Below are 27,839 nucleotides of genomic sequence, written 5' to 3' on the forward strand. Positions count from 1 at the left end.
ACACAAAGGTCATTGCTAAAGAGGCTGCTGTTCACAGAGCTCTGTGTCCAAGTTCATACTTTTCAGTCGGCCAACATTTTAAAAATCCTTTTTTTGTATTGGTCTGAAGTAATATTCTAATTTTGAGACACTGAATTTGGGGTTTTCATTAGTTGTCAGTTGTAATCATCAAAATTAAAAGAAATAAACATTTTAAATATATCAGTCTGTGTGTAATGAATGAATATAATATACAAGTTTAACTTTTTGAATGGAATTACTGAAATAAATCAACTTTTTCATGATATTCTAATTTTATGACCAGCACCTGTATGTTAGAAACCATGTTTCTGAGGTTTATAGGGCCAAAAATACTCACCTCAGTTTTTTTGAATTTAGGAGAAAAATTTACAGGACATCCAGATCTTTATGTCTTTAACTGGTTTTGTATCATCTAGCTTCATAGATAAAGCTGAGTATAGTATGCTCTAATCTCTGTAATAAAATGTTATGGTCAACAGTATCAAAAGCTGCACTGAGGTCCAACAGGACAAGAACAGAGATGAGTCCACTGTCAGAGGCTCTAAGAAGATCATTGGTAACCTTCACTAATGCTGTTTCTGTACTGTGATGAATTCTGAAACCTGACTGAAACTCTTCAAATAAACCGTTCCTCTGCAGATGATCAGTTAGCTTTTTTACAACTACTCTTTCAAGAGTCTTTGAGAGAAAAGGAAGGTTGGAGATTGGCCTATAATTAGCTAAGACAGCTGGGTCAGTGATGGCTTTTTAAGCAGAGGTTTAATTACAGCCACCTTGAAGGCCTGTGATACACAGCCAACCAATAAAGACTGATTGATCATTTTTAAGATTGAAGCATCAATAATTGGAAAGACTTCTTTGAACAGTCTAGTACAGGGCTCTTCAACTCCAGGCCTCGAGGGCCGGTGTCCTGCAGGTTTTAGATGTGTCCCTGATCCAACACACCTGAATCAAATGGCTGAATTACCTCTTCAGTCTGCAGTCAAGTTCTCCAGAGTCCTGCTAATGACTTCTATATTTAACTCAGGTGTGCTGAAGCAGAGACACATCTAAAACCTGCAGGACACCGGCCCTCGAGGCCTGGAGTTGCCCACCCCTGGTCTAGTGGGAATGGGATCTAACAAACATGTTGCTGGTTTGGAGGAAGTAACTATTGAAGTTAACTCTGAAAGATCAACTGGAGCAAAAGAGTCTAAACAAATACCAGCAGTGCTGAAAGCAGCCGAACATGAAGAATAATCTTTGAGATGGTTATGAATAATTTTTTCTCACCGTTGTCTATCCTGTAGAGGTCTGTGTCCCTCCATGGATATAGACCCTTTTACTGTTTGTAAACGATGATGACATAGGTAGCTATGCGCGCGCATTTTGGAAACGGAAGTACGGCGGAGTTCAATATCGTTTCAATCTATGAGAAAGTATTATCAATGAAAGATCAGGAAAACTACCTGCAAAAATTAATTTTGACCACCAGCAACCGACTCCAATCCCTGTGGTATGCTAGCAAGTGGCCGAGTATCCGTGGGCGGATATATACGTGTATTTGGTGGATAAACCCTGCGTAGAAGTTGCAGCGCAGATAAGTCACTGGATGCTTACAATGATGTTGTTTGCAGCGTGTACGAACATCAAATATCAAGACACAGACTCTGAGTTTAGTGTCTTGAAGGCAGAAGTTCTTCAAGTCAAAGACGAGGAAACAGGAGCGCTGTGTATGAGGCTCGGGTCATTGTACCTGCATGGCAGCCTGAGTACTTCATCAAACTGCTTTTCTAGCTTGTTAAGAGTTTTCCGACTACAGATATTATTGATCTACAATGACAATAATATATATATATATATACTATTCCACTCACACTGTGAGACATGCTCAACCATTCATATGTGAGTCTGCTCAGACTTTTGACTGGCACTGCATTTTGTAATCTATGGGGTGGCTGTAGCTCAGTAGGTAGAGCAGGTCACCTACTGATCGGAAGGTCAGCGGTTCAATTCCTGGCTACTCCAGGCTACATGCCAATGTATCCTTGGGCAAGATACTTAACCCCAAGTTGCTCTCCGACCGTCCTGTCGGAGTGTGAATGTGTGTGAATGTTAGCTAATTAAAAAGCACTTAGCTTAGTAAACATGAAAGTGCTTGTATGAATGGGAGTGCATGGGTGAATGTAAAACATGTTGTGTAAGCGCTTTGAGTGCTCTGACTGAGTAGAAAAGCGCTATATAAGAACTAGTCCATTTACCATTCAATATTAATTTAAAAATCAGGACTCTGAGTCCAGCGATGCCTCACCTGTAAACAGCCACACTACAGTTTAAAAGCCAAATAGCCTACCAGCTAATGCTGTTTACGTTAGATACCTGACATCCCGGTGTAACCAACGCAAGATAAATAACTTTACCGGATATAAAATGGGCGCTTCAAATGTGAACATTTCTGATCCTGTTCTCAGTCCTGATCGTGACCTCAGTCCAATTTTTATCAATACATTTGATGGCTTGTAACCACAAGCCTCCGTTTTCTCTCAAACAGCCGTGATCCCGTGGGATTCAGTACAACTTCAGTCCACTTTTGGTAGAGGAGAAATTCTGACAGCCAAACACGCAACAGCAGACATTTTGATGCTGATATCACTTTTAAATCACATTTAAACGCTGCGCAGTCTCCTTGTTCTTATTGATTTGAATGGAGCAGCAGTTCACTTCCGTTGCCAAAATGCGCGCATCCTTTGATGACGTAGGCTGTAAATGGGTCTGTACCTCCCCGACCATCACTGACTCACCAGAACTGGCAGGTCCAGTGGTGGACCTGCCAGTTCTGGTATTCTGTGGTAAATGCCAATCAGACTCCACGGTGCCAGACAGTGAGCACAACGCCCACTAGAGGGCGTCAGGCCGTCAGGCCACCCTCATGAAATATGATTGTTTGTTCAGACATTCACACCAGTGGCTGCTGGAGGTTATTTTGTAGCTCTGCAGAGCTCATCCTGTTCCTCCTGCACAAAGGAGCAGATCCCGGTCCTGCTGATGGGTTAAGGAGTAACTGTCTGTCTCCTGGGATGCGCCGAGACTGTGCTGGGAGACACAGCAAACCTTCTGCCAGTGGCACGTATTGATGTGCCATCCTGGAGGAGTTGTGCAGCCTCTGTAGGGTCCAGGTATGACCTCATGCTCCCAGCAGTGACTCTGACCCCAGCCAAATGCACAACAAGTGAAAACCAGTCAGAAAAGATGAGATTCCTGTTTGGGGGGTGTCTCATTGTTGCCCCTCTAGTGCACCTGTTGGTAATTTGATGAACACCAAAGCAGCTGAAACTGATGAACACCCCCCCCCCCCCCTTCCCCTCTGATACTGACTGACCACATCAGTATCATAGAGGGTTACTGACTGATGCTGAACTCTGAGTAAAAGTGCTCCTTCATTTTCAGTGTACTTTTACTCAGATTTAGTGCACTCAGGGCTTCTCCCCACTTCTGGATGGACAGTTAGAGGGTGAATATGTATAAAGAAATAACTTCCTAAACTATAACTTTTAAGACAAGTTGACCTTATTTTAGAGATTTGTTTTTTTAATTATCACAATTAGAAAGCCTAGTTTGCGTTCAGGAGACAGAATATTCATAAAGATAGGCTTCAAACTTTCCTTTTTGATAAAACTTCGTTAATGCTGGGTCAGGTGACCCTGAACCCTCCCTTAGTGATGCTGTTATAGGCTCAGCTGAGGGATTCCCATGATGCACTGAGCATTTCTTCTCCACTCTTTACTCCTGATATGTTTATATGGCACTTCTGTTTGTCCCTGGTAACACTTTACAATACGATGTGACTGAGGCTGTGGGTCTTTCACAGGCATGTTTCTCTCTTGTGTGTTGTCCTTGTGTTGCGTTGCTCTCCTTTCCCTCGCCTCTTTGGCTGCCTCTCCGTGACAAATGAAACAGTATTTCAAGTGGTTGTTTTGTTTGACAAAAAAAAGAAGAGATTAACAGGATTCTGCCATTAAGGTACTCCTTTTAATTTTTATAGGAAAGAACAAAAGTCACTATAAATCTGTACAGCTGGTAAAAAACAAACAACCCCACACACATTTCAAGAAAAAACTAAACAAGTTTTATATGTAAGTATTGTTCACTGTGCAGTCTGTGTTGTACAAATGCTGGATGAGAAAAGCTCTGGATCGCCCCTCCAGTCTTCCACTCTGTTAGCAGCTCATACAGCTGTCTCAGAGCTGCTGCCTCACACAGTCCATCCCCTTCCTGCAGCACACTGGAAATCCATCTGATCCCCCGCTCTGTGTGAGGAGAGGACGGCTGATGGAAGGTTTTACAGCTCCCAATGGACCAACACGGCTCACTACTCCACTTTATGTCAACGGTCACACTCGTGCTCTGTGCTCACTGGTGCTGAAACACACAGATCATAAAGAAAGCCGTTCATACAAAGTCTCTGAACCCTGACAGCAAACACTGTGTTTGGCTGCTACCTTCTCAAATCTTCTCACTTCTTCTTCCCACCCATGGTCAAGTTCTCGCTCTTCTTTTTCTGCACCTGAGGGAAACATGCAGAAAAAGAAATAACATCAGTTACAATCAGCACTGAGGATAAATCAGATGCAGCTGCATACAAACACACAACTGTGAAACTCATTCAACCTCATTCATGGCGTCATCGATCTGTTTGAGCTCTTCGTACCGGTCTCTGGACTCTCTGAGTGGCTGCACCATTGCCTCCTCAATCTGTGGGAACAGCTGACACACACACAGTCAGCATTATAGCTGCAACCCCCTCATTACTTTGTGTTCATGTAACTCCAAGTGTCAGGATGTGTAAGTCAGCAGACAGTGTTAACAGGAAGCAGTGCATTCAGATCCTTGGCATACATGCAGCACAATGCATTGTGGGACTTCTTTTAGCAGGAACTCATGCCATTGGTCAGAATTTTGAATTATTACAGGACAGAAGAACTGTGACAGTTTATGAATCATTTTGCATTTTATAGTTATCATTTATTATTATGCATCTCTGTTACAGTGTTGCTGTTACAGCCGTTTGAGCTGCTTTGTATACTCATTCTTATATGGGGTCCTTCACCAACAAAGTGTGTCGGATATTTTGGCCATCTACGACTGAAGCCCCTCCCACAGAGAGCAGACATTAACTTCTGTGACTGGTCAACTTATTATTATTATTGGATCTCTAGTTACAATTCAGAGACCAACACACAGTTTTAAGTCAAAGAGTCTGTAAGTCTATGCCCAAAGGTGAGGAGTGTGTAGGGAGCATGCTTCTCAGTCACTGGATTGTACACTGTTGTTTTACTATAACTGCTTGAGGCATCTGAGGAAGCACATACCACCCAGTTCTTACTGCTGTTGTGTGCTGAAAATGCAAAATGTCTTTTGGACATCTATTCATCCATTCTCTTCCACATATCTGGGGCCAGGTCGCGGGGCAGGAGCCCAAGCAGAGAAGCCCAGGCTTCTCTCTCCCCAGCCACCTCCACCAGCTCATCCAGAGGGACCCCAAGGTGTTCTCAGGCCAGCCGAGAGATAAAATCTCTCCAGCATGTCCTGGGTCTACCCCGGGGGCCTCCTCCCCGTAGGACATGCCCGGAACACCTCACCCAAGAGATGCCCAGGAGGCATCCTAATCAGATGCCCGAACCACCTCAACTGGCTCCTCTCGATGTGGAGGAGCAGTGGCTCTACTTTGAGCCCCTCCCAAATGGCTGCACTCCTCACCCTATCTCTAAGGGAGAGGCCAGCCACCCCTCAGAGGAAACTCATTTCTGCCGCTTGTATTTGCGATCTTATTCTTTCGGTCACTACCCAAAGCTCGTGGCCATAGGTGAGGGTAGGAACGTAGATCGACCAGTAAATCGAGAGCTTCACACTCAGCTCCCGCTTCACCACGACAGACCGGTGCAGCATCCGCATCACTGCAGACGCGGCCCTGATCCTTCTGTCAATCTCCCGTTCCGCTCTCCCATCACTCGTGAACAAGACCCCGAGATACTTGAACTCCTCCACCTGGGGCAGGAACTCAGCCCTGAGCTGGAGTGAGCACTCCACCCTTTTTTCGGCTGAGGACCATGGCCTCAGACTTAGAGGTGCTAATTCTCATACCAGCTGCTTCACACTCTGCTGCGAACCGTTCAACTGCGAGCTGGAGGCCACCACCTGATGAAGCCATCTGCAAAAAGCAAAGATGAGATTTTGAGGCCACCAAGGAAGAAGCCTTCCACCACCTGGCTACACCTAGAAATTCTGTCCATAAAAATCATGACCAGAATCAGTGACAAAGGGCAGCCCTGACGGAGTCCAACACCCACAGGAAATGAGTCCGACTTATTGCCGGCTATACGGACCAAGGTCTTGTACAGGGACTGAATGGCACATAACAATGGTCCAGACACCCCATACTCCCGCAGGACCTCCCAAAGGATACCTCAAGGGATGCGGTTGAATGCCTTCTTCATGTCCATGAAGAACACGTAGACTGGTTGGGAAAACTCCCACGCACACTCGAACATCCTCGAGAGGATCAAGAGTTGGTCTAGTGTTCATAACCACGACGAAAACTTGGATCCAAGGTTCACCTAACGGGCGGACCCTCCTTTCCGGCACCCTGGCATAGACCTTACCAGGGAGCCTGAGGAGTGTGATCACCAAAAGTTGGAGCACACCCTGCGCTCTCCCTTCTTAAGGATGGGGACCACCACCCTGGTCTGCCAATCCAGTGGCACCGCCCCAGATCTCCACACGATGTTGCAGAGGCGTGTCAACCAAGATAGCCCTACCACATCCAGAGCCTTCAGAAACTTAGGGCGAATCTCATCCACCCCAGGGGCCCTGCCACCAAGAAGTTGTTTAACCACCTCGTGTGAGTATAGCACCGCTTTCCCCTCCTGAGCCACCTGACGGTTTGTCAGAATCACTTCGATGTCATCTGAAAGTCTTTTTCCATGGCCTTGCTGAACTCCTGCCACACCCGAGTTTTTGTTTCGGCCACTGCCCGGGCTGTGTTCTGTTTGGCCTGTCGGTACCCGTTAGCTGCCTCTGGAGTCCCACAGGCTAACCAAGCCTGATAAGACTCCTTTTTCAGCTTGATGGCTCCCTTCAACTCCGGTGACCACCATCTGGTTCAGGAATTACCACCACGACTGACACCAACCACCTTGCAACCACAGCTCTGAGCAGCAGCCTCAACAATGGAGGTGCGGAACATGGTCCGTTCAGACTCAATATCCTCAAGATCTGCTGGAGGTGGGAGTTGAAGATCTCACAGACTGGGGCTTCTGCCAGGCGTTCCCAGCGCACCCTCACAACACGTTTAGGTGCACCGGGTCTGTCCAGCATCTTCCTCCGCCACCTGATCCAACTCACCACCAGAAGGTGATCAGTTGACAGCCCAGCTCCTCTCTTCAGCCAAGTGTTCAGAACAGACGGCCGCAGATCTGATGATACGATTACAAAATCGATCATCAACCTGCGACCTAGGGTGTCCTGGTGCCACGTGCACTTATGGACATGCTTATGTTCGAACATGGTGTTTGTTGTGGACAAACTGTGGTTTGCACAGAAGTCCAATAACAAGACACCATTTGGGTTCAGATCAGGTAGGCCGTTCCTCCCAATCACGGCCCACCAGGTCTCACTGTCATTGCCCACGTGAGTGTTGAAGTCCCCCAGCAGGACGATGGAGTCACCGGATGAAGCACCCTCAAGCACCCCGCCCAGCAACTCCAAGAAGGGTGGGTACTCTGAACTGTCATTTGGTGCATAAGTGCAAACAACAGTCAGGACCCGTTCCCTGGCTTAAAGGCACAGGGAGGCAACTCTAACACTGAAAACTCCGATGTACAGGCAGCAAGCCAGGGAGATACAAGGATACCCACCCCAGCTCGTCGCCTCTCACCAGGGGCAACGCCAGACTGGAACAGAGTCCAGCCCCTCTCCAGGAGACTGGTTCCAGAGCACAGGCCATGCACAGGCCCCTTTCCCATCAGAGAGGTGACATTCCATGTCCCAATTAAATAGCCAGTCTCGATAACCTGGGATCAGTCTGCCAGGGCCTCTACCCTTGGCCACTGCTGACACACACTGCACCTGACCCCTCCGATGCCTCCTGCAGGTGGTGGGCCTACAAGAGGGCCCATGTCATATCTTTGGACAGCGCCCGGCCCGGCCACCAGACGCTCTCCCTCGAGCTCCCTACCTAGGCCTGGCTCCAGGGTGGGGCCCCAGTAACCCCATCTGCTCCAGTCCTGCCTCCCCCACCAGGCTGCACCCCACTCACTGTCCAGGAGCATGAGGTACGGCGCGTGCTCCTGGCAGTGAACCCCAGGAAGGCTGCCGGACCAGACGGGGTACCTGGCAAGGTGATCAGAGCGTGTGCCCACCAGCTCACCCTGATTCTCACCAGGATTTTCAACCTCTCCTTGGCCCAAGCAGTCATCCCCCCCTGCCTAAAAACAGCCACAATCATCCCCGTGCCCAAAAGGTCATCTGTCACCAGCCTAAATGATTACCGCCCTGTGGCCCTCACACTGGTAATCATGAAGTGCTTTGAGAGGCTGGTTCTCCAGCACATCAAAGACCATCTGCCCCCCACTTTCAACACCCATCAGTTTGCATATCGTGCAAACAGATCCACAGAGGACGCCATCGCTGTAGCTCTCCACTCTGTGTTGAGCCACTTGGAGCAGCAGCAGAGCTACGCTCGCATGCTCTTTGTGGATTACAGCTCAGCGTTCAACACAATCATCCCGGACATTCTCACCACCAAACTGCACACCCTGGGCCTCCCCCCTCTCACATGTTCCTGGATCAAGGACTTCTTAACCAACCGGCCCCAGACTGTGAGACTTGGCCCCCATCTCTCCTCCACCCGCACACTGAGCACTGGCTCCCCACAGGGCTGTGTGCCCTCAGCAGTGACTTCACTTCCTGAGGGTCAAACCTGCTGCTGACCTTCTACCGCTCATCCATTGAGAGCCTGCTGACGTACTGTATCACAGTATGGTACGGCAGGCTAAATAAATAAAATAAATAAAATAATATTCCAGTACAGTAAATTGCGACACATCAAACTTAGAAAACAGTCTGCTATGATGAGTAATTTTTCCTGCAGAGCATCATCCGCTTTCACCCATATCTGCACCTCTGCGTACAGGGAGGGAGGCGATCCTGTTCATTTACTGAGATCAGAAGCAGATGTTCCTGGTTGAGAGTTAATAAATATGTGGGCTCTGTAACTTGTGAATGATGGTCAGATTAGGGTCGACCTTTCAGAACTGCAGTGTGGTGCAGTGAGTTTGTGTGATGGAGATACTGAAATGTTTCTGCCTCAGGCTGTTTGAGGCTGTCAGATTGTGTCTCCTGGGTGATATAGTGTTACAATACACAAAACTGAAATGATGAAAAAGGAATAATACGCAGAGACACAAATAGGTTCTTCGTGGTGGCACTTCACGTATATTTGCGGTATCTTTGTTTGCTACATTCTTAAAATTAGCAGGGTAACAGTGGAGTTCTCAGTAGAGTCTCAGTAGAGTCACTCGCAGTGTCACTTCAGATGTAATATGAGAGCAGCTGACCTCAAACAGCAGCTAGTTTACTTTAAACTTCAACCAGTAATAAGATTTCTGAAGGAGAGCCAAGGACCTACTCTTTTTTTTTTAATCAATTATTTTAGCAGGTAAAATGTTTGAGAACCAGTTCTCATTTACAAACTTGACCTGGCAAGTGGCATGACTCCCACTTTGCTCCTCTTTTTTTGTCCTTCATCCCTGACTGTCACTGCCCGACTCCTGCTCACCTTCATCACAGTCTCAAACATGGGGATGAGGACGAACTTGATGAAGCCAATCTGGGCCGTTGGCTTGGTGACCTTTTCTCTGTCCATGAACGGAGCCACAGGAAGTCCTTCGGCCTTCTCCCTGTCGCTCTGAGCAGCACAAACAGGCATCAGAAATTCAGTAAGCAGCTCACTCTGTCTTAGTTACTCCTATCAAAGCTAATGAATCTAGACTTCAACTGACTCCAGGTGACTCATTTATTAACTTGTATTAATTTGATTTCATTCATTCTTCCTCTACTTGTAGCATCAGTCAGTGTCAGCATGAAGGACCATAGCTAACCAAAGTTTTCCCTATCCAAGGAAAACACGAACTTAGGAATGCTGCCTGCTTGTATTAAAATGCTCGCCCACTCTGCCTACCTGCATGAAGTACTCCTCCAGCAGGCAGTCGACCCAGGGCTCAGCCACCTCCATGGGCCGGACTTCATTGGAGATGTCACAACACTTGATGAGTACCATCTTCAACTGCACACAACACAGGGTCAGAGGCCGAGGCCACCATGAATGCTGATGTAACAAAGTTTTTAATGAATGCAACAAGCATACTGCAAGATGACACAGAGCTGTTTAAATTCACTTAAAACACATGAGCTATGAGATTTTAGACTTGTCCCACAAGAAAAATTAAATAAAAACTAATTTTTTTATATTTATTTATATGAGGTAATAAGTGGCTCCCACAAGACATAACCTGTTGTCTTAGGAGCAAAAACATTTGTTTCCAGAGGAGGAATATCTATAATATAAAAATACATACAGAAATAAATAAAAACTTTACTGAATATCATTACCCATAGGTTTAAGCCCTGCATTTCAGTTTTTTCTTGAGTAAAAACATCAGTAAAATAGACTTTGTGTTTCAACAGTTAACACTTAAGTGTGTTGCAGCAGACTGGAGCTGCTGGAGTTAGCTCAGCTACACACAAGGCTTTCAGCTCCTTCTGCTCCTCTATTAGACTCTATCATACATGCATACATACAAATATTTCAGTTTGGGGAACAAATTCACTTCGATTCTATTTATACAGTGCCAAACACCACAGTCACAGAGTGGGCTATAAACAGAGTGAAAGAGGTGAATGAAAAGAAACACTCAGCCTAGGCCTATAGCAGCATATCTAAGGGAGGGTTCAGGGTCACCTGATCCAGCCCTAACTATAAGCTTTATCATAAAGGAAAGTTTTAAGCCTAATCTTAAAAATAGAGAGGGTGTCTGTCTCCTGAATCCAAGCTGGGAGCTGGTTCCACAGAAGAGGGGCCTGAAAGCTGAAGGCTCTGCCTCCCATTCTACTCTTAAGTATCCGAGGAACCACAAGTAAGCCAGCAGTCTGAGAGCGAAGTGCTCTGTTGGGGTGATATGGTACTATGAGGTCTTTGAGATAAGATGGGGCCTGATTATTCAAGACCTTGTATGTGAGGAGAAGGATTTTAAATTCTATTGTAGATTTAACAGGGAGCCAATGAAGAGAAGCCAATATGGGAGAAATCTGCTCTCTCTTTCTAGTCCCTGTCAGTACTCTAGCTGCAGCATTTTGGATCAGCTGAAGGCTTTTCAGGGAGCTTTTAGGACAGCCTGATAATAATGAATTACAATAGTCCAGCCTAGAAGTAATAAATGCATGAATTAGCTTTTCAGCATCACTCTGAGAAAGGATGTTTCTAATTTTAGAAATATTGCACAAATGCAAAAAAAGCGGTCCTACATATTTGTTTAATATGTGCATTGAAGGACATATCCTGGTCAAAAATGACTCCAAGATTTCTCACAGTGTTACTGGAGGACAAAGTAATGCCATCCAGAGTGAGTGATCAGCTAAAATGTGTGAGAACCAGTTCTCATTTACAGAGATGACCTGGCCACATTCATCTTCACTTCACATGTTCACATGTATGTATTTGTGATTGGTTCAGCTCAGCTGAACCTAACTGCAGATGTGACCCTGAGACTGTGAAGCTGAGTGTCCTTACACAGGTGACGTGCTCTTCGTTTGTGTAGTCAAAGCTGTCGACTTTCTGCTTGAAGGAGTCCAGGATCTCACCGTGGCGTGCCATGTCTGTGGCCAGGATCAGTGTGATGGTTCCCTGATAATCAGCACAAGGGAAACAGGTCATCAGTACTCAGGCACAGACAGCTCGAGGTGTGTGGACAGTTCAGCTGTGGTTCTTTGGATTTTCTGTAAAATCCATGGGATGACCTCGGCTTAACTGGACATGCAAATCCAATTCCGAAAAAGTTGGGATGTAAAATGTGATGCAGTGGTTTGAAGCTGCCCCACCCAATCAGTCTGGAAACAGCGGTGGGATGACAGGGAGCGGGGACAGAAGGTGGTTCAGAAGCACCACACTCTACTGATGCTTTTATTTACAGTAAGAAGAAGCATGTTGTAAATAAAATAATTTCATGAATGCAGTCTGAAGCTTACTAATATCACAGAATGAAGCCCAGGAGGAAAGTTACAGTAGCATCATCCTTTCCTCTGTCCTCAGTCGGCAGCACTCACTCATGAATTTGTGGAGGAAAAAACTGCCCCCTCTTACCCAATCAGAAAGCTGGGGTTACAGCTGATAACCACCATCATGATGCCCATTATGTCTGAGGAGGGTTTAGCCTGCCTGGGAGGAACTTGCTTCATAGCACACCCCTCACATTACAGATGATTTATTGGTCCCTTTTTTCTTGCTGGACTCTTTGCAACTCTTTGTTTCCTCTTTTAGTTGTTAAATGATTTTATTTCACCCTCTCTGAGCGCTCATTACTGATTTCAACCCAGGCTTTGTAAGACTTCATCGGGTGGGGATATTTACTGAAAAAACTGGTATATTTGGTACATTTAACAATGATTTGGCCAACTGCTCCAGTGGTGAGCCCAAAGAAGAAGCAGTGAAACAAACACCCACGATATAATTATTAGTACTGATGTTTTTAATGACTGCATACAGCACATGTTAACTACTGTGTGCAGAGTTGCATCAAATAATTATGTGATTATTTGTGTCACTGTAATGTACAGGTGTGTGTGTGCAGCTGCACATCAGTACCTGTCTTATCTGTTTGAAGGCCTCGGGGTCAAAGCTGGAGAAGATGTTGCAGTCAGGCTGGGAGAGAATCTGGAAGGCCACAGCACAGTGGTGGTTCTCCAGAGGAGAAATGTCATTGTAGCGAACTGCCAGCTCTGTTCTAGCATTGATCTGATACCTGCAACAGAGAGAGACACACATGAGAAAGAAGCTGAGACGGGAGGAGGGCGAGGGAAGGAAGGGAAAACAGAAAGAGACAGAGATGGAAGAAATGGGAATGAAGGGAGAATGGATGATGGTCCCTGCTGTATTGGTTAGCTGCACTCCTCTGTGTTTCTAGTTTCCCTGTTTGTCCTGTGGCTACAACATTTGTGCTTTGAGTTATTTCCTGTTTCTGTCATGTGCCACTGATGTCTCAGGAAGAAGAAGAAGAAGAAGTGTTGTCTGTTTCCACAGCATGTCTTTTCTCTCCCCTCAGCCCAACTGGTCGCGGCAGATGACCCCCCCTCCCTGAGCCTGGTTCTGCTGGAGGTTTCTTCCTGTTAAAGGGAGTTTTTCCTTCCCACTGTCACCAAGTGCTGCTCATAGGGGGTCGTTTTGACTGTTGGGTTTTCTCTGTATTATTGGAGGGTCTTTACCCACAATACAAAGCGCCTTGCAGCAACTGTTTGTTGTGATTTGGTGCTGTATATATAAAACTGAACTGAATTGAATTGTTTGTTCACCCGCCTGCTGTTCCTACGTTTTAAACATGTTTTGTATTCTGACCTCTGGGACTGATCCTGGCAGCTTCAGGCAGTGCTTTTGTTTGTCAGCGACTCGTGCTGAACTTATCTTTGTTGGTGTAAGCTGCAGCACTCCAGTGTCTGCATGTAGGTACTGAACTCATAACAAAATAAGATGGAAAAGAGGAGCGACTGAAAGCACAGCAGGATCTCTGTTTTCTTACGTGTTGTTGAAACCAGGGTGATCGAGGTCATGACACACAGCAGCTGTCATCAGAACCAGAACGTCCATCTGAGTGAACTTCTCCTGAGACACACACACACACACAAACACACATTATTATTATTATTAATCTCTGGCTCTCTTCCACAGCATGTCTTTTGTCCTGTCTCCCTCCCCCCTCGGCAGATGACTGCCCCTCCCTGAGCCTGGTTCTGCTGGAGGTTTTCCTCCCCACTGTCACTAAGCACTCTTTACCTTACAAAATAAAGCACCTTGAGGCAAGTGTTGTGTTACATAAATAAAATTGAAATGTAATTGAAATATTGGAATTAAAATTGTGTTTAACAGTTAAGCTGTCAATACTTTGCTTCCTAATAGGTTCTGACCCACTGACTTTTCCATCTGTGGTAGCAACTACAAAGGGATGCCACTCACTTCATGTGCAGCTCACTCCACAGTTGTAGAGAAAATGCTTTTTTGTGTTGCAGTGAAAATAGCCCCCGCACTGAGTTACAACAGCTGGCGGACCCGAGCTCGTCTGGTTGGTCTCACAGTGACGTCTCTGAGAATCAGATTACCTGCAGGCTGCAGAGGCAGATCATGCTGTACATCATTTGGGTGACACAGAAACAGTGGCGGAAGTTGTGGAAGGGGTTATTCCTGTAGTTGTCATGAATACTCAGCTACAAAGAGGGAGAAAGAAACAGCTGCATCACAGAAATGTCCCAAACTGGTATTTTGGAAAGGATTTCTACTCTGCTCAGGAGAGGTTCATTTAATATGCAGGCTGTAAAAAACACAGTGGACCCAACTGTAGTGGGTCCAGGTCTCACCAGCCATCTCTTCAGTGTGATGGGGTTTATACTGAAGTCTCTGACCAGGCCCAAGTCATGGTACATGTGTTCCAGACAGCTCAGCATCTGGAGAACAAAGGACCTTGTTTGTACAGAGTATGTTTTTGTCATTTAAACCAATTCAAACACAATATAATTATGTATTGTTAATCATTTATATATACATATATCTGTGTATTAATAAAATGTATTTGTTTCTTTTTAGGGTACGATCTGTTATTTTGTGGTATTTCAGACACTAAAGTTAACAGAATGAAGCTGCTGAATCTTTAACACAGAGCTGAGCTGCCGTCATCACAGCCTGCAGCCAATCACATCAACTCAGCTGAGTTATCACCTTTAATCTCATTACCTGTAACTCCACTGCTAACAGTTTGGGCAGAAATAAGAAGGCAGGAGTCTGAAGAGCAGCTACAGAGATCTGCTCACGTCTGTCTGACTCTACACCTGTGGACACTAAAGCTGACCTCAGGTGTCTTTGATGGAGCTCCTGGGCTCAAAGCAGCAGCAGCGTTTCCTGATCGACTTCATATCTGTGTGATAGAGGTGAGGCTCAGCATGTGTGGATGCAGCGATGAACCGAGTTCACTGACAGTGGGGTTTGGTTTGTCAAGACTATTATGGCCACTCCATCCTGGTGTTAACCTCGTCTCTCACATACAGAGAAATCCTGCATACATAATCTGTTTCAGAGGTTCAATATCTGGTTTCTTTTCTCTTCTTTCATCCTTCAGGGCTGTATATGATCGTCTTCAGGCACTGGAAATAGTTTTAGCATAAATTGTGTCATGTTGGGTGTTCGCTGTCTCTCCGGCCTTAGACCCGACCTAAGGATGTCTTTGACCTGCTACTGGCATAACTCACTGAACTGCAGCCAAGTTACATTGTTGGGAAATGAAGGCCAGTTTTGTACAATTAAACCAAAGCAAAACGATGATTGTATGATCATCGTTAAACTGCTGGTCCTGAGAACGGGAGCGTTTCAGACAGGCTTTGAAGCTGGAACTGGGAAGTGAAAACATCGATCTTCATTCTCACTTTAAGCCAAGATACAAACATAAGCACTTCCTCTCAGAACATTGTTACAAACACACGTCATTATTAGTTGATTCATCTGTAATAATTAACAGTAACGAACCTGAGTGTAATACGTCTCACCTCATTGGGCTCCCACTGCCAAGCATCAAACGTGGGCAGTCTAAGAGCTTCCATGGTCTCCTTGGACAGATGATACTGACACACAGGGAGACGGATGCAGAGAGGAGAGACAGGCTGTGGTGAGACGGGTTCAGCCAGGTGCTCATTCTTACCTGGTTGGCCTCACAGACATTAAAGGCAGATTTTTTTCTATTGTCTGCTGTCAGCATGCACTGAGGCAGCAGGTCTGTCTGCCTCACACCGACGCACAATCACTGTTCACCACGAGGCATCACTTTATCCTGAGCAGTGTTAACAAAAACCTCACACAGTAAGTTTTGTGTTGCTTATGTGGAAACACAGTGTGACAAACATTTGCAGGTCAGTAATGACCTGCATTTATTAATATATATGGACTTAAAGAACATTTCAAAGGAAACCATCATAATTTTACATTCACTCCTGTTTAAATGAGTTTGAGCTTGTGTCAAAGCTGGTCTGCAGGTGCAGCTCACAGCACAGCTTCAGTTTAATATTGTCTGATTTTAAAATGATACATGTGAGACAGACAAGCTGTCAGTGACCCACACCGAGGTTACACCACTGACATCTATTACTGTTTGATGGGTGCTGTGGATCTCACCACTTTGATTCAAGCGTAGTTCTGTATTTTGTACTTGTGCACAGACGGATTTGAGCGTTTGTTTACTCTGAACGCTCGAAGCTATTTTAGCAGCTGTGGGTGACGTGTGGAAACAGACTGGAGGAAAAAGCCTTACTTTGGGGTAGGAGGGCACGTCTCTGTAAGGAGTCAGCTTCTTGTTGTCTTCCAGGAAATTACTGAAAAAGAAAAAAGACCCTCAGGTGATAACGAACAAACAAAGGACAAATGACAATAATTGTACCACTAATTATACAATTAAAAGCTCTTATTAAATGAACATCTACCATAGCAAAACCTTCATTATTGCACGTGCTCTACCTTTTCGTCTTTGAGATTTATTTTTTGTGCAGCAGTGAAGTGAACAGGGGAAGACTCGGGCATATGGTCGCCTGCTCAAACAGTGAGCTAAACTAATTATTCCCTTTAGTGTTGCTCAACATCTTCATGGGGAGCAAGCAGGAGGGACAGCATTAGAATGGTATACAGCAGAGAGACAGCTCAGATTAGGCAGTTTGGAGACAAAGTCAGAGAGCCATGGCTGAGCTGGTCTGGACATGTGCAGAGGAGGGACAGTGGACACACTGGACAAAGGATGATGAAGATAGAGCTGTGAGCCAGGAGGAAAAGAGGAAGACCTCAGTAAAGGTTTATGGATGGAGAAGACATGCAGAGGGTTGGTGTGACAGAGGAGAATGCTGGGATAGGGTGACTTCATGGACTTCATGGCTCTAAAAAGGGTGGTTCGTTCAGCTGAACGGACCATCAGAACCACCCTCCCCAACCTGCAGGACATTTACACCAAGCAGTGCAGGCTGAGGGCCATGAAGATCCTAAAACAGCCCAGCCACCCCGGACACTCTCTCTTCTCCCTGCTCCCATCAGGCCGGCGTTTTTACCCACAAGCCATCCGTCTGCTCAACTCTAAGCCCTAACTGGACTATTATTGCACTATGTAAATATTATAATCTATAATTCCATGTAAAAGTGTGTATAGTGTATAGTATATAGAGTATAGTGTATAGTGTGAATTACCTATTTTTATTTTTATTCTTCTTATTTATATGTGTGTGTATATATGGTTGCAGGTACAAAATACTTTTCACTGTGCATTGTACTGTGTATAACTGTGCATGTGACAAATAAACACTATCTTATCTTATCTTAGATGATGAAGGAAGATGATTCGGTGTGAAGACCCCTAAAAAGGGAGGAGCTGAATGAAGAAATGTTGCTGTTGTTGCATGTTCTACTCTTTAGGTCAATTAACAGAAGAACTGCCTCTAACAGAGATTATGTTTCCCAGATCTGATTCATTTCACTGTACATTCAAATAATTAATCCATAAATTCTAGTAAAACAGTGAAATATGTTCATCACGAGTCCAAAGTGACACCAGACAAACAGCAACCACATTTTACAGTGTTAGAGAGAAAAGCAGCACTTATCACTCAGCAAGTCTTTGGGGGAAAAAAGCTCCCTGAAAAGCCTTCAGCTGATCCAAAATGCTGCAGCTAGAGTACTGACAGGGACTAGAAAGAGAGAGCAGATTTCTCCCATATTGGCTTCTCTTCATTGGCTCCCTGTTAAATCTAGAATAGAATTTAAAATCCTTCTCCTCACCTACAAGGTCTTGAATAATCAGGCCCCATCTTATCTCAAAGACCTCATAGTACCATATCACCCCAACAGAGCACTTCACTCTCAGACTGCTGGCTTAGCGTGTAGCATAAATGAAATCTCTGGTCATAAGCAATGTTTTCAAGCTGTGCTGTGTTGTTGAAATTGAGCAGAACATGAAACATGAAACACAATTAGTTAATCTCTCTTTGCTTTTAATTGGGATATGTTGTAACGAGCAGACAGACATTAAACGTAGCGGTGAACGTTTTAAAGCTGTTGAAGAAAGCCTCGAACTCCAAGGGGAGAGAAGCTAAAGAGCTGAGGCACGAACAGATCAGAAACCATTAGAAATGAGAAAAAAAAGCTATTTATTAACTGAATAAGTCGTGTTTTAGACTGCTTATTGCTAGCAGATCTATTGTGACCCAAAGTGCAGCTGTGACTGGTTCTGAATGACGGCTTTACAGCAGACAGCTCCTCCCCCTCTTCCAGGTACTGCGTACTGGCGCAGAAACTTTTAGTGGTACGCTGTACCGGCTTACTTTCACCCCTGGCCTGAACCCTCCCTTAGTTATGCTGCAATAAGCCTAGGCTGCTGGGGGGTTCCCATAATGCACTGTTTCTTTTTATTCACCTCTTTTTACTCAGTTTAATTCAATTCAATTCAATTCAATTCAATTTTATTTATATAGCGCCAAATCACAACAAACTGTCGCCTCAAGGCGCTTTGTATTGTGGGTAAAGACCCTACAATAATACAGAGAAAACCCAACAGTCAAAACGACCCCCTATGAGCAGCACTTGGCGACAGTGGAAAGGAAAAACTCCCTTTTAACAGGAAGAAACCTCCAGCAGAACCAGGCTCAGGGAGGGGGGGTCATCTGCCGCGACCGGTTGGGCTGAGGGGAGAGAAAGACATGCTGTGGAAGAGAGCCAGAGATTAATATCAATTAATGATTAAATGCAGAGTGGAGTATAAACAAAGTAAATAAGGTGAATGAGAAACAGTGCATCATGTGAACCCCCAGCAGCCTAGGCCTATAGCAGCATAACTAAGGGATGGTTCAGGGTCACCTGATCCAGCCCTAACTATAAGCTTGATCATAAAGGAAAGTTTTAAGCCTAATCTTAAAAATAGAGAGGGTGTCTGTCTCCCAAATCCAAGCTGGAAGCTGGTTCCACAGAAGAGGGGCCTGAAAGCTGAAGGCTCTGCCTCCCATTCTACTCTTAAGTATCCTAGGAACCACAAGTAAGCCAGCAGTCTGAGAGCGAAGTGCTCTGTTGGGGTGATATGGTACTATGAGGTCTTTGAGATAAGATGGTGCCTGATTATTCAAGTTTACACCCCACTCTGCATTTAATCATTAATTGTTATTAATCTCTGTCTCTCTTCCACTGTTTTTCTTTTGTCCTGCCCCCCCCCCCCCTCAGCAGATGACCCCCCCCTCCCTGAGCCTGGTTCTGATGGAGGTTTCTTCCTGTTAAAGGGAGTTTTTCCTTCCCACTGTCACCAAGTGCTGCTCATAGGGTGTCGTTTTGACTGTTGGGTTTTCTCTGTAATTACTGGAGGGTCTTTACCTACAATACAAAGAGCCTTGAGGCGACTGACTTTGTGCTATATAAATAAAACTGAACTGAAACAGAGAATTGCTTGTGTTCACCTGTTGTTCCTGGATGCCATCTCCTCACGGAGCTTCTTGATGTCATTGCGACACTTCTCAATCTCCACCACCTTCATGCCCTCCACTGCAGACAGAGTCATTCATTAAAACAGAGTCAGACCTCAATAAAGTTAGCATTTTCAAGACTAAACAGTTAAACACTTATTTATTTCAGTGACCATTGTTGTTAAGTGAAGGGTAGGAGAAACATGAGAAACATGGTCATCTGTGTTCTAGCTTACACTGGCATATTCATGTGATACAGCATGAGCAGAGGAAGAATCCTTTCCATTTTGAAACGGCCAACATATTGATCCCCAAGTTGCCTCCGGTGTGTTCATTGCTGTGTGAATGTTAGACAGAAAGCACTTAAGTGTGGAAAAAGTGCTCGCATGAATGAGGCATGTTGGATAAAGTGCTTGAGGAGAAAAGCACTCTATAAGAACGAGTCCATTTACCATTTTCTGCTCTTAGTGACCACACATTCATTCAAGCACTTTGTTCAACACATGATGAGATGAGATGAGATAGCATGAATCCTGGCTTACTCACTGAGCCGGGTTTGATATTACCAGCAGTCTTGTCTGATCACTCAGCAGACTGCAGGACTCTCACACATCTTTATCTGATTCTGTGTCCTCTCGCTTCAGTCTTTCATCAATCCAATGAAACAGAAAAGGTTGCCTCTGACAACACTGCAGCTCCCACTAGAATAGGTGACCATGACGACCAAAGTGATGAGAGGATAGAGATGTGTGTGGGCACCACACCGTTGCTATAGTGACCAGGTATCCAGGCATGCTTGTGTGAAGTGGCTGTGCGTCATTTGTGAAACTACAGTTAGCCTGCAGAAGTTTGGACAGAGAAGCACTGAAAACATCGTTAGAGGAAAAATCTTGAGGTGTACTTTTCAAAAGTGTGTTCTTGATGCTGGGAGGTCATCACAGTAAGGATTTAATGAGGCTTTGATTAGCTGTGTTTAAAATCACAGGGAGAAAATGCAATAGTGTGATCTTGATGTCTGCCCTGCTCAGAATGGTTTCCTGTTGCTGCTGCTTCACAAACAGGAAAAGTCTTCCGGCTGAATATGTGAGTTGCAAAATGGTCCAAAAACCATCTAGTGAGATGAAAAAAAAAGATGTGGTAGAAAAAAGTGTACAACAATAGTGATAACTGCACCCTGGAGAGGATTGTGGAACAAAAGCCATTCAAAAATGTGGGGGAGATTCACAAAGAGTGGACTGCAGCTGGAGTCAGAGCTTCAAGAACCACCAGCACAGACGTATGCAGACATGTTTCAGCTGTTGCAGTCCTCGTGTCGAGACACTCTTGAACAGAGACGGCATCAGAAGCGTCTCGCCTGGACTAAAGACAAAAAGGACTGGACTGCTGCTGAGTGCTCCAAAGTTATGTCCTCTGATCAAAGTCAATGTTGCATTTCCTTTGGAAATCAAGGTCCCAGAGTCTGGAGGAAGAGAGGAGAGGCACACAATCCACGCTGGCTGAGGTCCAGTGTAAAGTTTCCACAGTCAGTGATGGTTTGGGGTGCCATGTCATCTGCTGCTGTTGGTCCACTGTGTTTTCTGAGGTCCAAGGTCAACGTGGCCATCTACCAGGAAGTTTTAGAGCACTTCATGCTTCCTGCTGCTGACCAACTTTATGGAGATGCAGATTTCATTTTCCAACAGGACTTGGCACCTGCACACAGTGCCAAAGCTACCAGTACCTGCTTTAAGGACCATGGAATCCCTGCTCTTAATTGGCCAGCAAACTCACCTGACCTTTAACCCCTATGGGCTATTGTGAAGAGGAAGATGCCATACACCAGACCCAACAATTCAGAAGAGCTGAAGGCCACTATCATGTAGCTACAGCTAGATCAGGCAATCCTGAACTGTCTCTTACTTATGCTGCTATAGGCTCAGGCTGCTGAAGATGCAATAATAATTTATTTTCCACTGCCCTCCTTTCACTCCTGATGTTCTTTTTTAATACTACAAGATGTTAAAATTTTGTCTTCTCTCGACTATATTTTGTGTTTTGTCTGAATGTTGACGGTGGTTTTATTACAGAATATTCCAAAGATATAAACAGAAAAGCCGGGAGCACAGTAACCAAAACTTAAGTGAACTGGTATACAGGGAAAACCAGGAACAAGAATCCACACCTCCATGAGGGAGGACACGACAGAGAACAGAACAAACACAAGGGCTTAAATACACACAGGAGGTGATAATGGGAGAAAGGAAACAGCTGGGCAACACAGGGCACAGGTGAACAGAATCTAACTAATTAAACAGGGGAAGCAAAACTAAACAGAACACACAGGGAACACTGGACTGTCAAACTAAAACAGGAAGTAACCAAACAAGACACGAATGCCAGCTAAACACAATATGATAAACAAGAGAACGGAGACAAGCAGACACTGGAACACAGAGATGTGGGAAGACAGGAACAACGGGAAACAATGACCAGGCTAAACTCAAAACTATAACAAACTGGGAAACTAAATGATAAGTAAACTGGGCCACTGGACCAAGACCATGACATTGTCCTTAAATCTCAATCCTTGCCTTTTTTCTTTACTCTTTCTGGCTGCCCCTCACTGTGGTGGAGGTCTCTAAAAAGGCAAAAGGGAGTTCTTTCTTCCCATCGTGTTGCATCAGATTGTTGTTTTCTCTCTAATACTGTAGACTCTTTACCTTACAATATAAATTGTCTTGCACACTTTAAAAATATGAATGGGATGTGAAAAGTGAATTTCAATATAATTAATAACTCTGACACACTGTTATGATATTAGAGCCATCACTGACCCAGCTGTCTTAGATAATTATAGGCCAATCTCCAACCTTCCTTTTCTCTCAAAGATTCTTGAAAGAGTAGTTGTAAAACAGCTAACTGATCATCTGCAGAGGAACGGTTTATTTGAAGAGTTTCAGTCAGGTTTCAGAATTCATCACAGTACAGAAACAGCATTAGTGAAGGTTTCTTCACACACTAAGGTTAATTATGGAGTCCCACAGGGTTCTGTGCTAGGGCCAATTTTATTTACACTATACATGCTTCTCTTAGGCAGTATTATTAGAAACACTGCATAAAGAGATGATAAGAACTTTATCTATCCATGAAGCCAGGAAATTTGGCAGCCTTCACAGCATAGTTCTGAATTGTTTCCTGAACCGTTGATTCACATTGCTTCAAATGCAAGCAGATTTATGATATCACTATGATGACCAAAGCAAACTCAGGTCCTGTTGTCATGGTGACTGAAAGGGTCAACTATTATGAGATTGCATCCGCATCATATGGAGAAACATGTCATGATGTTGGCAACAACACAGTCCGTGTTAAAGGGTTGACTGGTTGATTTGTATCACCTGACTTCTAAATAAAGCTTGGTATCATCTGCAAAGCAATGAAAATGTATGCGGTGTTTTCTAATAACATTACCTCAGGGAAGCATGTATGTAGTTGTGTCATCAGTGTTTATGTTGAAAAACTGGGGGCTGCGTGAGCGTAATCTTGTAATGCTTTATATTCACAAGCATTCTCCTAAATACGTTTCTACTGCAGGTCTATATTTAGTCACTAATCAGGGATTAAAGTATCAAAAATATTTTGACGGGGAAGGGGTCCTTCCGGTACCGGACGCAGTGCTCGCTAGTAGTGATGGGTCGGTCGCGAACAATCCGGCTCTAAGAGCCGGCTCTTTGAAGTGAACGACGGGAGCCGGCTCCTGATAGTGAGCCGATTCTTTTTTTCTTTTCATTGGTTTGATTTTTTTTTTTTTTTTGTGGAAGCCGTACGTGATTGGTTAAGATGAATGGTAACACTGAGCGGGAGGGGAGGGGGCACGGACAGTGAGTAAGCAAACACCAGAGAGGGAGGGGCTCCTGCCAAATGGAGACAGTAAAGAGCCAGAGGAAGTTGCGCTTTACATAGAGGCTACACGCGGGAATGGTGAGGAAAAAGAGTGACAGAAAACATAGTAAAGACTGGACACATTATAACCTTACACCTCCAAACATGTCTAATGAGAAACAGCGAATTTCAAAAGTGCCGCTGTTTGCGGACTTCCGGCAACAAATACCACAATAATACATGACTGTGAAGTGCAATTTCTGAGCTTTCAGGAACTGTTTGAATTTTTTCGATAGGATAAACGGTCTCGGAGTTATGGTAAAAAGCCAGCTGATCAAAGTTCGTTTGATCAGCTGACTCGGTGGTGATACACTACGTCTTAATCAGCTGTTCGCGGCTAGTAAGGGCAGGAAACTGGTGCTTCAGCAGCAATCGCCTGGTGTTAAAGGATTAATGTGATAGAGTGTAGACTGCAAATTTAAGAACAATATAAATTGCCTCGAGGTGACTGTTTGTTGTGATATGGCACTATATAAATAAAATTGAATTGCTTCATCTATCACTACAACCTTCTTCCTCTGCTTGTCCACTACTACTATGTCTGGTTGATTAGTTTGTCTGTCGTATCTGGAAGTCCCACAGGATCTTTCCTTAGTCATTCTCTACCATCTTTGGAGGTGTATCCTGTTTTGAACTTGGAACCTCCAGGCCATACTCAGCACAAATGTTCCTGCTTGGTTATGGCCTTCAATGTATACCCTGCCTGCTAGCATGTTGCACCTTGCTGTTATGTGCTGGCTTGTCTCAGGTGCATCTCTGCACAGCCTGTCCTCCAAAGATTCATCCAGGGTGTACTCTTAGCTACAAGGGAAGAATAGCATAGACCCACCCAGTGATGAAGCTGAACAATACTGGAAGAACATCTGGCAGAAAGAGGCCTCAAACAACACCAACGCCAAGTGGCTGATGAACCTAAGCGGAGACCACAGCAACACCCTAAAGCAAGAGCCAGTCAACATCACAGAGGGAAACATCCAGAAATGACACTCCAGAAAAAAGAGCTGGACAGCACCAGGACCTGGCATGATTACTAAGAGACACAACCAAATTGCTGGGATGGTGTACAGGAACATCTGTGCCGTATATGGACTAAACGCACCCAAGTCTCAAAAGGAGACACTGCCAAAAGTGATGGAAAACAACTGGGCTAAGATCCTGTGGGACTTTATGTTCCAAACAGACCCTAACCCTAACTCTAACCAGACATAGTTGGTTGACAAGAAGCAGACGACCACATTTGTGATAGATGTGGTAATCCCAGTGGACAGCAACATGAAGAAGGAGCACAAAAAAAAAAGAGAAGTATGAGAGGAAGGAACAACTGGAGCAGATGTAGAAAGTAAAGTCCAATGTGGTCTCAGTGGTAACAGAAGTATTAGACGCTGTAAGAGTGGCTCTAGCAGATTCCAGGGACAACACCTGGGGTCTCTGTCCAGAAGACTGCAGTCCTAAGAACAGCTAACTACACAAATCCCTCAGTCTCCCAGGCCTGTGGTAGAGAGCCGAAGCTTGATGACGCCCCCCAGGTGCAGGCTGTGCAGAGATGCTCCTGAGACAATCCAGCACATAACAGCAGGGTGCAAGATGCTAGCAGGCAGGACATACATGGAACGCCATAATCAAGTGGCCGTCATAGTATACAGGAACATCTGTGCTGAGTATGACCTGGAAGTCCCGAGGTCAAAATGAGACACGCCCCCAAGGGTGGTTGAGAACAACAGAGCTAAGATCCTGTGGGACTTCCAGATACAGAAGGACAAGCTTGTGATGGCTAACCAACTGGACATCGTAGTGGTGGACATCAGAGGAGGAAGGCCACAGTGCTAGACGTAGCAATACCAAATGACAGTAACATCAAGAAGAAGGAACACGAGAAGCTCGATTAATACCAAGGGCTCAGAGAGGAGCTAGAAAGGATGTAGAAGATGAAGGTAACAGTGGTCCCCGTGGTAATCGGCACACTCGGGGCAGTGACCCCCAAACTTGGAGAGTGGCTCCAGCAGATTCCTGGAACAACATCCGAGATCTCTGTCCAGAAGAGCGCAATATTGGGAACAGCTAAGATACTGTGCAGGACCCTCAAGCTCCCAGGCCTCTGGTAGAGGACCCGAGCTTGGAGGACAAAAAGAAAAGCTGTGATTTCTTTTTTTTTAATATATATATTTACACACACACATACACACACACACAGATAGATATATAATCTACTGTACCTATCTATCTATCTATCTATCTATCTATCTATCTATCTATCTATCTATCTATCAAAGTTGGAGATCCACAGGCTACAACAAAAATGGAACAGTGTCCATGAACATAATGAGCATTTTGTCGATGCTGAGGCACCTGACAGCTGTGTGGTAGCCTGTGCCACCATTTTCATTCTCATGCTCCTCCAAAACTACAACAAACTGTGATTCAGTGCTCTTGGCCTGATGAAGTTAACTTAGTTACAGCATGATTCATTTTTGCACTGACTTACACAACATTTCCTGGTGCCTATCCGCTGTATAGGGGACAGAAAAAAACATAATGAAACGCTATCAGTCACGGATTGGCCTGCCCAGAGCCTGGATATTATTAAAGCAGTGTGGGATCATCTGGACAGAGAACAGAACAAAAGGCAGCCAACATCCAAAGAAGAGCTTTGGGATGCTCTTCAAGAAGCCTGGAGAACTCTTCCTGAAGACTGCTTAAAGGTCTTATACTAAAGCTTACCTCAGAAAGTTCAGGCTGTGTTGAAGAAGTGGTCATACTAGCCTGTTAGAAATATCTCCTAGATATTTGTGATTAGATGGACCTGATATGTATATAAACTAAGCTTCCTCCTTGAACAGGAAGTTGTATTTTGTTACATGGTTGTTACATACTTTTGTGAGAAAAAAAGATGTCCTCAGATGTGGACACTGGGATAATTTTATAGCATAACACAACAAAAATAACATGACTTAACAAAGTATAAAATATTACTGAGCACAATGAAGAATAAGGTGCAGCAAAGCCAAAATATAATGAGACGCAGGGTCTCAGGAGGATATACTATGTATTGTCATTCATGTTTGTATGTTTCAATAAGTCACTGTACCCATTTCCTAATAAAGGAATCCCAGCCATCCTGGAAGCCATCATTAGTTTGAAAGGCCCAAATCAACCTATCAGAAAGTTTTTTAAGGAGTGGCTAAATCAATTATCTGCTACATTTTTAAAGAAGTGCACTGGACTCCACTGGCCAGCTTAGCAACACCAAACAAATATGTACAATAACTAAAGTGGATGAGCACAGAATTTGAACTTGGTTAAGAAAAAATATTCACGTCATCCTGCAAAGTCAAGAACACTCAAGGAGGTAGGCATGTCAATTTCTACAATCAAGAGACACCACCATGAATGTTAATACAGAGGGGTCACAAGAAGCTCATCACCTCTACCCCCGCTTCGCCACTCAGACCACAACCTGGTCATTCTTCACCCCACCTACACCCCCATTGTGAAGAGGAAACCCCCCACCAAGAAGACAATAAGACTGTGGTCTGAGGACTGCAGTGAGGCCCTGAGAGACTGTTTTGAATGTACAGACTGGCAGGAACTCTGCAGGCCTCACGGTGAGGACATCGACGCCCTCACCCACTGCATCACAGACTACATGAACTTCTGTGTGGAGAACACTGTGCCAACCAAGAAGGTACGGTGCTTCTCCAACAATAAACCGTGGGTGACCCCAGAGCTGAAGGCCCTGCTGAACGAGAAGAAGAGGGCCTTCAGATCTGGAGACAAGGAGGAACTGAGGAGAGTGCAAAAGGATGTAAAATACAAGATCCGGAGAGGCAAAGAGAGCTTCAGGAGGAAGATGGAGGAACAGCTCCAACATAACAAAGTCCGAGAAGTCTGGAGAAAAAAATCTCTGGCCACTTTGAGGACAATGGAGGAGCCACAGTGTCTGCTGACCGGGGGTGGGCTAACGACCTGAATCTATTTTTCAATAGATTTGACTCTGGGTCGTTGACCACCTCCCCCACCCCTCAGCTCCCATTTGCCCCCTTCCGTATGCTGACCCCCCTCTCTCCTGGTGTAATGCCATCACTGCCTGCACTCTCCTCACCCTCACCCACAGTGGAGCCAGCCCCATCACCCAC

General features: G+C 44.9%; 1 protein-coding gene across 6 annotated transcripts in view; it reads right to left on the reverse strand.

Moving 5' to 3' along the window:
• Nucleotides 1–4,036: 4,036 nt before the first annotated feature.
• The window catches only part of pde9aa (phosphodiesterase 9aa), an 87,128-nt gene continuing 63,325 nt past the window's right edge, over nt 4,037–27,839 (reverse strand). For 5 of the 6 annotated variants that reach the window (XM_030724415.1, XM_030724418.1, XM_030724417.1 and 2 more), the window contains 13 exons: nt 19,780–19,864; nt 16,614–16,674; nt 15,856–15,930; nt 14,677–14,763; nt 14,422–14,526; nt 13,845–13,927; nt 12,917–13,073; nt 11,846–11,959; nt 10,238–10,342; nt 9,836–9,964; nt 4,669–4,764; nt 4,500–4,564; nt 4,037–4,419 (listed from right to left, as the gene is read on the reverse strand). In XM_030724415.1, the coding sequence (XP_030580275.1) occupies nt 4,514–4,564; nt 4,669–4,764; nt 9,836–9,964; nt 10,238–10,342; nt 11,846–11,959; nt 12,917–13,073; nt 13,845–13,927; nt 14,422–14,526; nt 14,677–14,763; nt 15,856–15,930; nt 16,614–16,674; nt 19,780–19,864 (1,148 nt within the window). In that variant the 3' untranslated portion in view covers nt 4,037–4,419; nt 4,500–4,513. Of the gene's footprint in view, nt 4,420–4,499; nt 4,565–4,668; nt 4,765–9,835; nt 9,965–10,237; nt 10,343–11,845; nt 11,960–12,916; nt 13,074–13,844; nt 13,928–14,421; nt 14,527–14,676; nt 14,764–15,855; nt 15,931–16,613; nt 16,675–19,779; nt 19,865–20,021; nt 20,857–27,839 lie in introns of those variants that run through there. The other variant, XM_030724420.1, reaches the window with a different exon arrangement.

This window comes from Archocentrus centrarchus, unplaced genomic scaffold (genome assembly GCF_007364275.1).
Source record: "Archocentrus centrarchus isolate MPI-CPG fArcCen1 unplaced genomic scaffold, fArcCen1 scaffold_36_ctg1, whole genome shotgun sequence".
NCBI classification, from domain to species: Eukaryota; Metazoa; Chordata; class Actinopteri; order Cichliformes; family Cichlidae; genus Archocentrus; species Archocentrus centrarchus.